This window comes from Myotis brandtii, unplaced genomic scaffold (assembly GCF_000412655.1).
Source record: "Myotis brandtii unplaced genomic scaffold, ASM41265v1 scaffold550, whole genome shotgun sequence".
Classification (NCBI taxonomy): Eukaryota; Metazoa; Chordata; class Mammalia; order Chiroptera; family Vespertilionidae; genus Myotis; species Myotis brandtii.
In genome coordinates, this window is record NW_005370043.1 from 3,114,279 (window position 1) to 3,131,945 (window position 17,667).

At 43.2% G+C, this 17,667-nt stretch overlaps 1 protein-coding gene across 4 annotated transcripts in view; it reads right to left on the reverse strand.

The window, feature by feature from the left end:
* Positions 1-17,667, reverse strand: part of WBP1L (WW domain binding protein 1-like) — a 58,400-nt gene that overhangs the window by 22,219 nt on the left and 18,514 nt on the right. Inside the window, exon 1 of one of the 4 annotated variants that reach the window (XM_005878226.2) lies at positions 13,487-13,528. The exons of the other annotated variants lie outside the window; for them this stretch is intronic. Within the exon in view, the coding sequence (XP_005878288.1) occupies positions 13,487-13,513 (27 nt within the window). The 5' untranslated portion in view covers positions 13,514-13,528. Of the gene's footprint in view, positions 1-13,486; positions 13,529-17,667 lie in introns of those variants that run through there. 4 annotated transcript variants of the gene reach the window in all.

Genomic DNA, 17,667 nt, shown 5'->3' on the forward strand with positions numbered 1-17,667 from the left:
GCCAGAGGAAGGAAGGCCTATAGCGCAAATCTTCGTGCAACGGGCCTCTAGTACATTATAAAAAGACTTGGGAAATTCAAACAAAAAAATCTTAAATATATTCTAGTGGAGAAGACTGAAAATTAACAAGTGAAATTATAATGTAAAATAGTAATAAGCTTCATAAGGCTAATAAAACAGACAAAGGGCTTTAGATGACATAGTCAGGAAAGTCTTCCCTGAGAAAGTGACATCTGAGTAGAGCCCTGAATCATGAGAAAAGACAGCTTAAGCCCTGGCCAGTTTGGCTCAGTGGATACAGTGTTGGCCCGCAGACTGAAGAGTCCTGATTCCAGTCAAGGGCATGTACCTCGGTTGCAGGTTTGGTCCCCAGTCCTCACTGCCCCCTCTTTCCCTCCCTCGCCCCCTCCATCAGGTCACATGTGAGAGACAACCAATCGATGTCTCTCACATCCATGTTTCTCTCTCTCTCTCTCTCTCTCTCTCTCTCTCTCTCTCTCCCCACCTTCCTTCCACTTTCTCTAAAAATCAATGAAAAAACATCCTCAGGTGAGGATTAAAAAAAAAGAAAAGCCAGCTTAAGTCAACCTACAGGACCAGTGTTTCAGGTAGAGGGAAAGCCAAGTGTATGCACAGACACCAATGCAGGGACGAGCTTGGTGTGTTCAAGGAAAAGAAAGAAGATTAGTGTGGCTAAGTACAATGAATCTCAGGGAGAGTAATGTGAAAGGAAGAGCTGAAAATTCAGCAGAAGCCAGACCTCAAATGCTTTGTACAACAGTTAAAATAATATCCAAAATACCAGTTTGTAAATTCATTATTGGCTAATACAGCTAGTTTCTACCTAGCTGATGGAGATTTATAAATATTTTTGCAGCTCGGCCAGTGTGGTTGAGCACTGACCTATAAACCAAGAAGTCACAGTTCAACTCCTAGTCAGGGCACATGCTCGGGATACAGGCTCAATCCCCAGTAGGGGGCATGCAGGAGGCAGCCGATCAATGATTATCTCTCAGCATTGATGTTTCTATCTCTCTCCCTCTCCCTTCTTCTCTAAACTTAATAAAAATATTTTTAAACAATTATTTTGTAAAAAATTTGCAACTCTCATATTTAATTTTCAACTTGCCCCCCCCTTTTTTTTCACCCCCACTACCCAAGTTGTGGCTGCTACTGCAGAGTAAGCAACAAAATCAACTTTTCTTCCATTTTGAATCAGGAATGGCTTTCCAGAAAGTAGACCAAATTCTAGCACTGCACATCTATTAAAGTGGTTTTAGTAATGCTCTGTAACCAAAGGATAACAGACTCTTCATACACAAGACAGATTTGAAATGGCTAAATGAGAAAAGATAGCAGTCAACTTTAACTAAGAATCAACTATTTTCATTCTACCCTAGATAGAATCTCTAATTTCTGAAAATGCAGCACTTCTAGATCTTTAGAAAAAGGCTTGCAGATAGTCATAAAAAATATTCTTTAAAGTTGTGTGGATTTACCTATACAGGGTATCCAAAAAAAAGTGTATACATACTTTAACAACTGATTTCTATTACATTTTGAAAATGAAATGTATTTTAATACACTGCCTTTATAATTATTCAAAGTGTGTATACATTTTCGGGGGACACACTGTATTTTACAATAAGAAAGTGAAGCTCACTTTTTCCCTAATACTTTTGAAGAGTTGAGGAAAATAAGTAGGATTGTCCAAGGGCACATATTTTGAAGTTACGGTAGAACTGGGGGTAAAGGAAAGTAAGCTCTGACAGAGGAATGATTCAGCAAGGAGTCCTGGCCTATCCGTTAGTCTAACCTCCCTCTATTTGATGGTAGGGGTTGTTATATACTTTTGTCTCAGTCACAATGTGCACTATACATGACAACTACACCTTTAAGCTTTATTAGCTAAAGGGGCTCTGATAAAGGAAGGGTAGGCCATTGCTAAGAAGTTAGCCAAGACTCTGGTTTGTATGGACTGGGATATTAGGAAAAAGCTTTTATGCTGTTTGATTGAGTTCAGTAATTTTCCAAAAAAGACAAAAAGCGTGGGGCAGGTTTCCCTAACCAAGCCAGTAAATCTTATCTCATAAGATCCAGCCTCATCCCTCAAATTGGATTTTGTGCCCTTAAGACCTCTAGACTCCAGCTTGCTGGGCTCAGGAACACCCAGTCTCCCACCCTCTAGTTGTAAAGTGCCTTTAAGGGTAAAGCCAAAGACTGGAGCTACTGACAGACTTGAGAAAAGCCTAAAACCAATGGGAGCAACTGCTGCTTCAAGATTTGGCTAAAGTGGGTGCTGCTGAAAGGTAGTCCCAAAAGCCCCTGATGTAGCAGGGACAGGGGTGCAATTACTTCAACCTGTGAGGGCCTCCTGGAATAAATATATCAGTCTTCTCTTAAAGAATGACACTCCAAGAATCTGAGGAAGGGCAATACAGTGAATCCTGAGTTGGGGGACATGCAAGAGGCAGCAGATCAATGATTCTCTCTCATCATTGATGTTTCTATCCCTCTCTCTTAAAATCAATAAAAACATTTTTTTAAAAATAAAACACACTTCCCTGATTATGCTCACATATATTCAAGTTTGAGAAGCAATGCCCTAGATTTATAATAAACATAAATATACACAGTTCTTGCTCCCTAAAAGTAGAATAGTCTAATATTCTTTTTCTAGAATCCCAAACACATCCCAACATAGTTTCCCCCAAGAATAGCCATTTTGAATCAAGACATTAAATTATTTATAACCTCTCTACCTCAATCCATAAAAATATACAAACAGCCCTAACCGGTTTGGCCCAGTGGATAGAGCATTGGCCTGCGGACTGAAAGGTCCCAGGTTTGATTCTGGTCAAGGGCATGTATCTTGGTTGTAGGCACATCCCCAATAGGAGGTGTGGAGGAGGCAGCTGATCAATGTTTCTCTCTCATCGATGTTTCTAACTCTCTATTCCTCTCCCTTCCTCTCTGTAAAATTCAATAAAATATATTTAAATATATATATATACAGTATACCACAAGCAAAACTTTTTAAAGTAATATATCAGTTAGGTACATTCCTACCAACTCAGGCACTGTTGCTGCCAAAGCTGCACTGCAACTGGATCCTCATTAAATAGCCCCCAAACAGAGCAGCCAGCAAAGAAATTAAAATCCATTTCCTGTGTTGCTATTAGGAACCTGAATAACAAACTCAGATAAAGCCACTTGACCCTGGTAGGAAAATCTCAGAGCAAAGACTGGAAGTTGCAACATATCCCATGGTTTTATTAAAGGCTACTTGTCACTGCAAGCAGGCCTGCAGGGTCTGGCTGGCTGCAGCAGTACTGGACATTGGATTAATGTGTCACTCTTTCCCCCTGGACATTTAGAAGGAAAAGCAGTCCTACCTCATGGTACCCCTTGACAATCCCTCATTGGTCTCTCTTTTTTTAAAGAGATACACCTCTTTTCTTTTTTAAAAAATTTTTAAAAATTGATTTTAGAAGAGGAAGGGAGAGGGGGAGAGAGAGAGGGAGAAACATTGATATGAGAGAGAAACATTGATCGGTTGCCTCCCCGACCTGGGTATGTGCCCTCATCAGAAATCAAACCAGTGAGTGACCTTTTGGTGCATGGGATAAGCTCAACCAACACAGCCACACCGGCCAGGGCTCATCATTGGTTTCTTCTGTCACAGATAAATACAACGAGAAATGTGGCATTTCAGCAAGAGCTGGTGCAGAGAGCCGAGAAACAAAATAGCAGGTAGCATGTGACAGAGCAGGTGGGCAATTCCGCAGACTGCCATGTGTCCACAGTTGGTCCTATGAGGGTAGTCCTTTCTTCACATGTTGTATCACTGCCTCTCCTGTTAAAAGCAGGGACTGCAAACTGGTGGACCTCAGGACACAATGGGCCTATTACTAATCAATTCTATGTCCACATGGTACCTTTTTCCCAATGTTTTAAAAAATTGAATTATCTGTATAACATTTTAAAATGAGAACAATTCATACAGAAATTCAGATTTCCAGATGCTCTTGAAAATTCAGGACCCATATATTAGGGCCTTAAGCCAAATTAGGCTGAGTCATAGATGTTCATGAGTTCTGGCTCCACCACAACCCCTACTGTCTAAATACCTCATCTACTTGATTCAAGCATGACACTGCCTGGCCCCTGTAGGCATCTGATTAGCTTCTCTTGCTCTCATGTTCAGTAAGAGATTGTTCATCCCCTCACCTTGAGATTAAGACATGCTGTAGAGGCCCAAATATAAACAGCAGACATCTGAATTCTCTACACTGAAGCTCAAGAAACACCTTACACACGACATGTAAAACAGGTACCTGGACAAAGAGAGGTCCCCCCTTTCTTGCATGCGGGAAATACCTCTGCAGAATCAGGAAAACCTCCTGCCTTAACATTCAAGAGATGCAACAGAGAACCAAGTTCTACTCAGTGTCTGTGTTAATTAAGCATTTGGCTGGGCATTTTTATATATGTTATATATTCCCTTTATAGGAAATGAGGGAATTAGTTTAGAGTGGTCACACAACTAGAACAACTTTTCTGAACCTAAAGCCCAAATTTTAGTGGAAAGAATTTCATGCTTAGGGCTTAACCTAAACTTTCCTACTACATGCTGACAGGTACAAAAACAACAGATAAGATGTGAACTTGGCCTTTGAGGAACTTCGTACTAACTAAACTGTTACATTAAAGAAAAAAAGCAAAACCCATGGACAGACGATAGTGCTGGGAAGGCCTGGAGAGAAGGGATCAATGGCGGGGGGGGGGGACATCTGTAATATTTTCAACAATAAAGATAAATAAAAAATTTTTTTTAAAGTTTATCTCTGGCCAGGCAGCTTAGCCGGTTACAGTGTCGTCCCAAAATGCCAAGGTTGTGAGTTCGATCACCAGTCAGGGCACACACAAGAAGCAACCAATGAATGCATAAATAAGTTGAACAACAAATCGATGTTTCTCTTTTTCTCTCTCAAATCAATAAAAAAAAAGTTATTTGTTTACCCATGTTTTATGGATAAGGAACTAACACTTAGCATAAGACTGCAGATGAGAGAACTGGTATCCTCAAAACCCTGGTCTTATGGCTTTTGGTTCAATACTATTTCTATAACTGGTTTCTAGCTCATCAAAGTGTTTGTTATATCTTGAACATGGCTCTTGATCAAATAAATTACTTCTCTGAAAGGGATCTGAAATATGAAGGTACAAGTTAATTTGTTGCTGATGTGCTTTAAAAGAGATTCACCAGTTTCATTTGACAGTGAAGAGCACACACGGGCACAGTCCTCATTTTAAGCAAAATTCTGAATTTAACCCCATTTTTCCTCCAGCAGTTCCATCCTACCATGCAGGCTTTTGTTGGGAGCTAAAGAAAAAATAATGGGACTTGTCTTGTGTGCCTGCTGGTCTCGAGACAAGTACCAGAGATCTAGTGCCAATAAAAAGTTCAACACTGTTCAAGGAAATGGTTTACTTCTGCCTCGGACAAAGGGTCACATTAAAAATGGTCTCCTTGCCCTAACCAGTTTGGCTCAATGGATGGAGCGTCAGCTTGAGGACTGAAGGGTCCCAGGTTCGATTCCAGTCAAGGGCATGTACCTTGGTTGCAGGCACATCCCCAGTAGAGGGTGTGCAGGAGGCAACTGATGGATGTTTCTCTCTCATCGATGTTTCTAACTCTCTATTCCTCTCCCTTCCTCTCTGCAAAAAATCAATAAAATATATTTAAAAATAAAAATAAATAAATAAAAAAAAATGGTCTCCCTGCAAACAGATACAATTTTTTTTTAATCTTCAGAATCCAGAGGTTTCATCTCCAAAATATGTTGAATAACTCTAAAGAACTTTCTGAACTCTCAGACCTTATACTTAAAGATTAAAAGATGATTTAGAAAAGGGATGTCAATCTCTCACGTGCACCTACCCAAGCCACAGCAATAGGCACCTGGCTTGAAATATGGCTGCCATTAAAATAACCATAGCCTAATTGGTCTTTAAGCTGTATGACGTTATTTGGGCACTACTAGGATCCTACCCTTCAGGGAGTTGCTTATCCAGATTATTCAGATTAAGTGATAAAATGTCAGTTCCAGAGGGCTGGATCTTATTTTTATTTTTTAATCCTCACTGGAGGATATTTTTTCCATTGATTTTTTTTAAGAGAGAATGGAAGGGAGAGGAAGAGACAGAAACATCGATGTGAGAGAGACACATCAATTGATTGCCTTCCACACACACCCAGACCAGAGCCAGGAAGCCTGCAACTGAGGTATGTGCCCTTGACCAGAATTGAACCCAGGACCCTTCAGTCCACAGGCAGATGCTCTAACCACTGAGCAAACGGGATAGGGCCAGAGGGCTGGATCTTAGTTTCCTGCCCAGAGTTTCTGGCATGATTGACATTTGGACCCAGATCATTCTTTGCTGTGAGGATTGTCCTGTGCTTTGCAGGATGTTTATTAGCAGTGTCCCTGGCTTTCACTTGATGGAAGCAGGTAGCAACACCCCACCCTCCTGTTGTAACAACCAACAATGTCCAAACATTGCCAGATGTCCCCTGGAGAGGGGGGCAAAACTTCCCCTAGTTTAGAACCACTGTTCCAGACAAATTTTACCCCCCAATTAGTGCAGATCGTGTTCCATCCAGTCTTGTTGTCTGATAGCCTCAGGGGCTCCCCAACCACTCTATAAATTCCCTGAGAGCAGGGCTAATGTCAATCTCTCAAGTGCACCTACCCTAGCAAAGGATGCAAAACCTTCAGAAAGTACTGATCCTGGTGACTGACAGTCAAGTAACTCCTGGGGCTGATTCTGCCCCGCACTCCCTGTGCCTCTTAGCTATGAGGTACGAGAAGGGATCCTCCAACTGTTACGCTGTGGTGATGTGATTTCACATTACCGCGGAGGGACCTACCCAGGGTTTTCTGGTCATGACAGGTTTATAGTAACCCAGCAAAATCTAAGCCTGGTCCAGATTTATTCTGGAACCTCACCCAGAGACAGGGGAGTGACTGCACATTCTATTTTTGCTGGCAGCCTGCCCCAGCCTATCCCGGGCCTCCTCACCACAGTCCAGAGCCACACCCAGAGGAGTGGGAGGTCACAGGCATTCACACCACTGCCTGGTGGGGAACCAGGGATTTCCAAACCTTGATGAAACCACACCACACAATAAGTTGGGCAGTATATAAAACCATGAATGAGACTGTGTGTCACAGTTTAGTGGAAGCTCCTGAGAGGAGTGTGTTAAACAAGAGAACCAAACAATAATACTCTGGCCTCCTTGATGCAGTGCCCAAGGGAACCAATGTCTTATATGCAACACAGTCCCAGCAAACCCTCAAGCCACTTTCAGGAAAAGAAGGCACTGTGTCATATTCCAGCCATTCTCAAAGCATGTCTCCCACTCTCCTAAAATGCATACAGCTTCCCACCACTGCCCCTCCTCTCCCTTTCAGTTAAAAGAACAAGATGATTCAAGCCAGTCACCTCAGATTGAATCTCCATTTCCAACAACTGGCAATAGAGGCCTCTTGTGAGGTCCAGGGTTCGAGCCCAGTTGAGCCCTGTCCAAGGAAGCAATGGCTACAGAGGGGCACAGAAATGGCAAAAACAGGTCAACCTGCCAGGCTATTTCAACTATAGATTAGCACAAACAGTCAAGAAGTGCTGGGGGGTAGGGGGGAGGTAGAGTTAGGAAACTAGTATTTGGTTGGTAGGGAATCAAGCAGGAGAAGATATTTTATAGCCTAGCTTTTTAAGTAGCCTAAAATTATTGTTTTTCTGGACTAAAATTTACCTCTTCAAGGGAAAGGGGTGGGAGGGAGTGGATCAAACTCATGGGATGTCACTGGAGAAAGTAAATGTTTTCTTTGGCTCCATCCTAGGTAAAAGTTTCAAAATCAGCAGACAGTCTTCTTTTCCACTAACTTATTGTCCAGTCCACTAGTTTGAATTTGCTTTGATAACATGGAATGTGATGGAAAAACAAGCCACATTCCTCTTTAAAAGTACCTCTTGTAATAGAGATAATTTGGGTTCAAAAATCTACCTGAAGCCCTGGCCAGTTTGTCCAGTGATTAGTGTCAACTCGTGGTTCGATTCCCAGTCAAGGGTATATACCTCAGTTGCAGGCTCGATTCCCAGCCCTGGTTAGGGCTTATGCGGCAATCGATGTCTCTCACATTGGTCTCTCTCTCTCTCTCTCTCTCTCTCTCTCTAAAAACCAGTGGGAAAATATCCTCGGGTGAGGATTTAAAAAAAAAAATTCACTTGAAAAGGCTTAGATGACAGCCACCCTTTCTCACCTTTAGGGGACAATAGTGAACTGAAGTGTTCTGTGATGCCGTCACAAGATTTTTACAAATCAGTTCCGATAAGGATTTTGGCTCCAACCTCAGGTAGTACAAACAAGTGTCACCTGGCGTGTGCTGCACCATATACAGCCAGTTACCTTCCGAGCAGGATCTTGCTCAATTTGTCCTGAACCTGGTAAAGAGAGGCTAAGCACACAAAGAGGGTAACGATGACTGGAAGTGAACACTTAGTCCTCTGCTGGGCCCAGGACACGCAGAGAGGTCTTGGTGCTAGTACCACACCAGGGCAACATGAAAGAGTAGGACAACACTGAGAGGACCTGGCCCAGAGACACCATTAGTTGTGTGATCCTGAAGAGAGAACTGCTTGAGTTTCAGTTTCCTCACAGTAGAAAGGAGATAAGACTGCCTACCTCATGGGTGGCTGTCTTGATGAAATAATAAAAGTATCATGTAAGCCCTGCTGGCGTGGCTCAGTGGTTGTGCATCAACCTATGAAGCAGGAGGTCATGTTTCGATTTCTGTTCAGGGCACATGCCTGGGTTGTGGGCTTGATCCCCAGTGGGGGGCATGCAAGAGGCAGCCAATCAATGATTCTCTCTCCTCATTGATGTTTCTGTCTCTCTCTCCTTCTCCCTTCCTTTCTGAAATCAATAAAAAAATATATTTTTTAAAGTATCATGTAAATGGTGGATAATAATCAGTAGTTTATGGGTAAATTAGACATTGGCAAATTCCCTCTTCATAGTCATGGCTCCCACCTTGCAGCTTTAGGCTGGCTATCACCACAGCGTTTTCAGTGCTGTCCTTGTAAGACCCTAAGATCTCTTACCATGCAAGGGAGCAAGTGGGGTTCAACATTCTGGATGAACTGACAATCAGCAAGCATCAGGCCAAACAAGGGCCTATAAGTACCAGCTCCCCCTTTCCTTTCAAGAATGCAAAGAGCCCCTTGGACCAGGAGTTGGTTCCTCTTAGATGTCCCTATCCATGACAAATTCTAACAAGGAAAGAGCACACTGCCTGAGAGAATCCCAGACCTACCCCAGCTTTGTTGGAGACTACTCATTTCTAGTATCAGAGATCATCTTACTTTATCGGTGAGGACAAGTTGGGGTGCAGTGAGCCCCTCCCACAACATTCCGAGGTGCAAGATATAAATTATTGTCTTGATGGATCTAGCCTGCATTCCATCGACTAGAACTTATCTTCAACTGGCCCTACAAGTGAGTGCAACAACTGAGACTACTGGACTGTGGAAAGGGCCACCGGTAGAAAGCTATCTCTTCACTCCTCTTCACTCATCGAGCACTCTTTTCCTCTCTAATGCTACTCAGCATCACCTGCCTAATGTTCCAGTTACCTGCACACTTGTTCTAGGTCCCCTACTTGACTGTAAACGCTGAGGGCAGGGACAGAGTTTATACCTATTTGTATGTACAACATGTTTTGAATAAAATAGGTGCACAACACTTTCCAGATACAGAATATTGGTCATAAGAATCCTTCAGCATTATAAAATCAATGCCTTCTGAGTCAAACAGGAAATAAAATTCATGTAAATCAGCAGACTAAGAACATTCCATTGAAATCTTGTTCTCTGAAAATCAGTAATCCATCTGTTAGGTATACATGATAGATTCTCCCTTAACCAGAAAACTCTGATCTTGCCAGATAATACAAAAATAAACTAAAATAGCATGCTTCAATGTGTATTTTATCTAAAATTTGGTACATTGTGCTATTCCAAAAAAAAGGTCAGCAGGTGACTCTCTTCTGAACTTTAGCTCCTCTAAGTACAAAAACTATTCTTTAGAACACTGTATTAGTTCTTCCACACAAAGAACAGTTAAGACAGCTCACTGGAAGGTACAGGCCTATCTGCCCTTTATAGACCCTGAATTCATGCCACACTCATTTTGACTGAAGTACCCTAATGCTTTCCTCCTTCTCTGTGACATATAGGACACCAATACTGCTGAGCCAAGTTCTTTAACAAAGACCCACAGATGACGGTTTCCCTTCTCATCCACAGGAGAAAACAACAACAGTCCCAACCTGATCTGTCTAGAATGCTCTTTCCCCAGCTCATATGTCTGGTAAACTCCTACTCATCCTTCAAGATTCAGGTCAGATATCAACTTCTCAGGAGAGCCTTCCAAGCCACTTCCCCTCCCCCAACCAGATTTAGATGCTTTCCCACCCTCTGCTATCACAGTCCCTGGGGATTCCTCAGTTGTAGTCTCAGCACACTGTAATGTGACTATTTCCAGGCTACTACAGGTAGGGTGGAATGGGGAGGGTCTCTCAAAGTGTGACCAGAAACTTCCAGGATCAGAACCACCCGAGGAACTTCATAGAAATGCATATCCCCACACCCCACACCTACTGAATCTGAATTTTAGTAAGCCTGATTCACAGGTGATTTTTATGCATTTTAAGAATTGCATTAGAGTGTGAGCTTCCAGGAAGTAAGGACTGTGCTTATTTTGTCTTAGCATCCTTTGTTCCTTGACCCCATTCATTAAGTGTTCAAAATCTCCATGCAGTGGCATTATTCAGTAGATGATGCATGCCTGAGAGTCTTCAGAGTAAAATGCAAATGTTCACACAGAGAAGAGCAATGTCTTTCCTATCTGGTCCCTGGGCCACCTAGAAACAACCTTCAGAAAATATGTCCCAACTGGAACAATGCATTAATCCTACTCTACTCTCTGCCCTTTATAGACATTAGGCAAAGCAGTCTAGGTGAGAAAACCTTCAGGCTTTTTAAAAAAACACAAAAAAGTCAACTAACATTTCCCTAATGAGCTGAAGAATTTTGGGCAAGTACTCAGCATGTACTTTTGTAGAAACAGAATCACACTATCACATAAGACAAGGTTGTGAGTTGTGAATTAAAAGGGGAAAAATATTTTAAAAGTGCATACATATTATGTATAATAAAGACTAATAGCATAGGGAGGGTGGGGAGAGATTAACAGGGGAATTTATAAGCATATATGCATGGCCCACAAGCAATAGAGTGGTGAAGGAAGGTGGGGAGTAGGAGGGGTGGGAGTGGAATGGGGTGGAAGGGGTCAATGGGGGAAAAAAGAGGACATCTATAATACTTTCAACAATAGAGATAAATTTTTAAAAAGACTAATAGCATATATAGTTTATGACATTTTTTAAAAAACAAAATTATCACCAAGTAATCTTTACAAGGCTGGCTTTTACATAGGTCCAATAAAGAACATAGTTACACTATCGCACAGAAATCCTAGAAATACACAAAATTCTGTAACCAAAATACTCAAGGTTTTTATAGGCAAAGCTTGAATCCCAGAAGCCTAGGACACAAAGGGCCTCCAAGAGGTTCTCTAGTTCAACCTTCTACCAGGAACCTGTTCAGAAGCGAGAGTGAAGATTCCCCTGCTGTTGAACCTCCGAGATGCTCCTCATGACAACCAACCCGGCCCTTTACCCATCACTGCATCCTCTCACTTAACTGAGTGGAGGGTACTGGATGTCCTCTTGCGCCCAGGACATAAGATGTATATTGGTACATACATCTCCCAACTCTCAGTCAATGCACAACAGCAGTCACCAAATGACTGGTGCGAGATCTCCTGCCCACCCACACCCTCCACAGTCCGTCCTCTGCTTTCTGGTATTCCTTTGGTCCTGCATCCTTTAGGAATGAGTAGATAAAAATAACAGTTGTTCTTAACGAAATGCCTACTCTCGGCCCGCCAAAGTGCTACTGTTTTAAATACATTCTTTTGTAAAAATCCTCCCAATAACTCTTTGAGCAGGTTTTATTATTTCCATTTCAAAGATGAGGTTCAGAGCATTTACGCAGGGCTGCCCTGCTGAGACCCCAGAGGAGTCAAGATATGAACACAAGTCTCTCTGGCTCCCCAGCCCTGCTCTTGTCTCTATCAGGCTCTCTCCCTGTCATCTGACCTAGCATGGGATGCTCCTCCCATCCCATTTCCAATGCTGCTCAAAAGCCTCACCAGGGCTCACTGTGTCCATGACAGTCTTGGGTGACAGAGGAGATGCTCAAATGGGACCCCATTCTCTGCTCATCAGCTGCATTAAAGGAACACTGAAGATCAACAAGAGCAATAATGGAATGTGTGGAGCTAGTCAGAGAAGCTTACTTTTAAAAGAATTTCAGGCAACCCAAGGGAGATCTGCTCACCTAGCACTTTTAAGACCAGCAGTCCTTAACAGGGACTCTCTAAGGCTTCTGGTCTGATCTTTTCTGTGGCTTTTCCTCACCAGGAACAGGCAGCAGAGGGTGTGTCCCTCCCCACCCCCTCTTACAGCCTCGGCCGCCAGTTACAGTTACGCATTCCGATACAGACATGCCTTTCAGACCAAGGAGGGGGTGGGGATGGCCAACTCTCAGAAGCCCTGGAACAAACAGTCGGCAACAGCTGTGTCCGAAAGCAGACAGCAGTTGGCCCCTTGCTACTGTTTTCTCATCCCAACTAGGTTACCGGCTATAATGTAGTGCCCCTACTTCAAACAGCAGCTCCCCAAACAATCAAGCCTCGGCCATAGGGGTCTGTTGGTTTTGAAAAATCAGTCAGGAAGGCCAAAAGGTGGTCCATCCCACCCCCATCCCTCTACGGTGTCCATTACGTCCCTCAGGCACACAGCCCTGACCACAGGCTTAAAAGGAGAAAGCCCTCCCCATGAAAAGAAGGTCCCATCCCCCCATTCAGAAATCTCTTCAGAACCAGAGAACTGGTGAAGAAATCTCTGCAACTAGCCAAACCAAAATGGAGAAGGAATAAAAAGGGTTTTTGATCAAGAATCCCACTCTGCCTCTCCCCCTCCCCCACCTCAATCTCTCTCAACTGTTTCCTCCAAGAAGCTCTGGAAATGGTCCTATGGTGTCTAATGGAAAAACAGAATGGGCGGCCCCAGACAGACTCAGGGATGTAGGGAGTTAAGAATATGGAGGCTCTAGAAGTAAGGAGCCACTATAAACACCAAGGAAAGACTAGAAGTCTCTGTATGGGAGCTGTCCTGTTACAACTGCGAGACATTTTCTAAAAGGTCCCTCCACCCCAAGCAGTAGTACCATAAACAAGCTCCCACCCTTCTTCCCTTCCCAACCCGGATCCACGTACATACAACCAGTTAATTACCTGTCTAAGACCCCAAAGGGAAGGCATCCTGCAAGAGCATCATCCACACTAACGTTTGCAACAAAGGGCTTTTAAAAGTTAAGTTCTTGGAATGAGCATTTCCCCTGGTGGGCCTGTGTGCTCCGCAGTCCCAGTTAAGCAGCCTTCCCGAGCAAAGCAGAGAAAGTAAACAGAGTCCTGAGACCAAGCAGGCACTCTACCTCCTGCTCTCCTTGCTACTCCCCACTGTCTGGCTCCAACCCACCCCCACCTTCTCGTGACATATCTCAGACGCAGCAAAGCCCAAGCTGTCTGCCAAGAGGGAAATGACATCAGTTCAGGCACAGCAGAAAAAGCTCCAGACAGCTGCTGTGGAATAGTGAGGAGGATGTGTTGCAAACCCACGATGGCCAGCCCTAGACCCACTAACGTTGGAGCCTACAACAGAGGACAGAGGCGACCCCACTCCTATCAGCTCCCCTCGGCTCTGAGCAGGCTCGGGTGTACATAAAGCGAGAGCCTAAAGCTGAAGAGAGCTACATTTCTCTGAATAAGGACCGGACACTACAACCCCCAAGGTACTGTTTCTCCTCCCTGGGAAAGAAAATCAAGCCGAATGACTTAGTTTCACAGGACCTTTTCCCCCCACCCCTGCCAGAGTCCATGCTCCACAAATAGTGCTTTAAGTCTCTAGCTGTCCCAACTTTCTCTAGGGATTGAGACAATTCGCAGGGGGCGTGGAGAAGCACCTCTTTCCCAGCTAAGGTATGACATGCTACCTTGGACACGGATCTCTCCAGCCCTCACTTCAACAGGAGAGTTTATATTTCATAAACAAACTGCACATGTACAGGTGCCAACATCTTTCCTCACTTGTCTTACAAAAGGTACAACAAGTCCCACCGCAGCCTCCAAGTTGCCAGTAAAGCAGATCATCTATATTTAAACTAACTCTTGCTCCTGAAAAGTTCACCACCTTAGGTTTGTTATGCCTTCTTCTCTAAGCTCAGTTTATGGAGAAAATGGCTCTCTAACAGCAAGCTTTGCATAAAAAGCAAAGGCCCCTGGGGCTGGTGTCCTGATCTGACTTTTCCTAGTCAGTGATGTAAGCCAGCTCTCATCTGGCCACCATTCCCTAAGCAGCAGGTCACAGTAGCTCTCTCTGACCTGGAATCCTCTACCAAAGAAAACACTAGCATGGAACAAAGGGCCTATGTTTGGATTTGGACTTGCAGAGATAACTCTCCTGAAGGAGAATAATCTTTAGAGGAACTTTTTAAATCCAAAGTTACTTTCTACTAACTTCGTCAGGTGCAAATTAGGTATAGTTTCCATGACTCAAAGCAAGTATATCTCATCATCTTATTTTCTTCAACAATTTTCTTTCAGTGATATTTATCAAAGGCCTCCTTGGGAGTGGCCCTGTGCTTAGTATGACCCAGGTAAATCAGAAATGAGTCTTGCAAATTAGTATCTTTCACCCCCACCTAGGATAATAAATTAGCAGTACACAGCACTTAGAGCATGGTGAATTGCCAGAAGTATTTTTCAATCATTAGTGAATCCAGCCAAATACTACGTGCTTGCTTCAGGTCTCCCACTGATGGTCAAGGTCACACTGACTTTCCTGACAAGGAAATGAATGAGCCAAGCCAGCTGAGCCATTTCCTCCAGGCTCACGAAAAGAATGAATCACAGCCTCACTGCTATGGAGAAGAGAAGAGGGGAGATGTGCAGAGAGAAGTGGCTTCTGCTGCTGAAAGAATGGCCTAGGGAACCATTCTTTGGCATATATGTATTCTTAAGACACGGTCATACTGTCTAGCCCATGCCTTGCTACAGTCCTCACCTCGAGGCCAAACTGCCAGCCAGCCAGGCCTGGACATCAAGGCACAGCCACCCAAAGAAGAGCGAAAAAGCTGTTTTCAATGCCTTCCTTTCGTTTCCTCAGTTCCCTGGCAACAGCCGACCACCACAAAACAAGTGCATCATTAAGTGTGACAGCCAAACAGGAGGAAAGGGTATCCTAAGCCCTTCATGGGCAACTCTGATCTGAACCTACCTAACAAGACAGAGTGGCACCTGCAGTTCTCCAGAAAGAGTACCATGGCGTAAGTGTACTTACTCATTTGTTCCACATCTACTGAAAGCCCCGTGTGCCGGCACTATTCTAGGGCCTGTAGATACCACCATGAACAAAATACCCAAGAACCCTTGCTCTGATAGGCTATGGAAACAGTCCCCATTTCTAAACAATATTCATCAGCAGTGATCTCTGAATAAGTGGAATTGCAACAAAATTACTAGAAAATAGATAATAATTTTGTAGAAGTTCAATCTAAATGGTCAAAATTGCATCATAGACTTCCTAATGTCCCCCTAATAAATACTACTTTAATGGATACTACTCAAGACAGTGTTTCTAATCAGCATTTTTTACTTACAAGATTATACATTCCTGTGGGCAAGGCAACATTAAACTCAAAGCATTACACTTAGCACAATATCATACACTATATAATAAGAGTGGTTACTGACCATGGATGGCTTCTTTTCACTAATATACTTTTTCTTGCCCAGCCCCTTGCTGACCAACTCTCATTGAGCACTGAGATTTGGGGGTAGGAGGGGTGAGGAGAAAAAGAGGCTGAATTGGTAAATGCAGGCATTCCAAGGAAAGCAACTTCATTTCTTGCCATGCCCTGCAAATATTACCACAGCCCAGTGGCAAAGTAGTCAGCTTTGGGATTTAAGAGGCAAGATGATCACTAGCAATTTCTACTAGTATGAAAAAAAAGGGTTCTTTTATGTAAGTGATCCAAGTTCATACACGGTGGACCAAAGGTAAGTCAAATCCTTCGTCACATAATTGTTGTAGTCATCTGTCTGATAATACAGAATTAAATTCAACGATGAATTCTCCAATTTTTAAAAAAAGGAAACTAAACCAGAATTAAGCAGGATTATGTTGTCAAAATGCTGCAGTCAAACAACTGTTTATGGCCTCAAGCAGTGTCTGAGACATCTTTCTACTGATCAGCCCCCTCCTTCCCAGTTCACAGAATCCCCAAAGGCAGTAATGCTTAAACCCTTTGTATCCTGATTATTATTTAAGAAAACATACTACAACAATATATATCTTCATGGCCAGTTGGCATCCATTCTTTCACTGTAGTTGATTTAAGAATCTTTTGGCAACATTTTCCTAGGCAGCCTATGTATTTATAATTTTTAATTCTGGGACAGAGGTGGGGAAAGACAGTTATTTGTTCAGCACTGACAATCAGCGAGACTCTGTGCTAGGAACTCCATTTCACCAACAGCTCACAATGCCACAACACCCCTGCCAAACTCCCCCACAACATAGGTAGCATTAACCCTATTGGTTCACTTGCAGAAACTGAGACATGTGAGACCTTGCCCAAGGGCCCAACGCTAGTAGTAAGAGAGCAAGGATTTCAATGAAGTCTCTTGCTCCAAAGGATGGGAAGTTACTAATAAATTAAAAAAATAGAATTGAGGGTCAGTTGAACACTGTTGCTAGTCAGTGCCCCAGGACCCTGTTTAAAAGACAGCCAACTCTTTCCTTTACAATAATATTAATGATATTAGATCGGAAATTTCTAATAAATAAAAAAAATATAGAATTGAGGGTCAGTTGAACACTGTCCCTAGTCAGTGCCCCAGGACCCTGTTTAAAAGACAGCCACTTAGATTGGATCTGACAGTGATGTTCCGGAATGTGGAGCCAGGGCCCCTGGGCCCTAGAACTGCCATTCTGACTCACTTTGCAGCCAGAGTTCTGTGAGGTAAATGACTGGGAAAGCCCCAAGGTTCTCATTTGTTCCCAGCACACAGCCGGTCCCCATACAAGGAGCAAGCTAGAGTGGAAGACCTTCCCATGCCCTGGATCTCAGGTGACCTGGTGACCTGTTCCCACACTCAGGTCATCTGGATGGCTGAGGCTGAAGGGGAATTCTAATTTTGAAATAAAGAAATCTGAAGAAAGAGAATTTTATCAGAATAGGACAGCAACTTCCAGGCTTCTGGGGTAAGAGATAATGTCCAGATCTAAGGCCATTTTATTTCCAGGAGCTCTGAGTAGAGACTATTAGGCATACACAGAACATCTAAGATAAGAGACCTTTTTTCCCTCAGGTTGGCACAGGCACACTTAAATGTTTAGAGTTCTGACAAAAAAA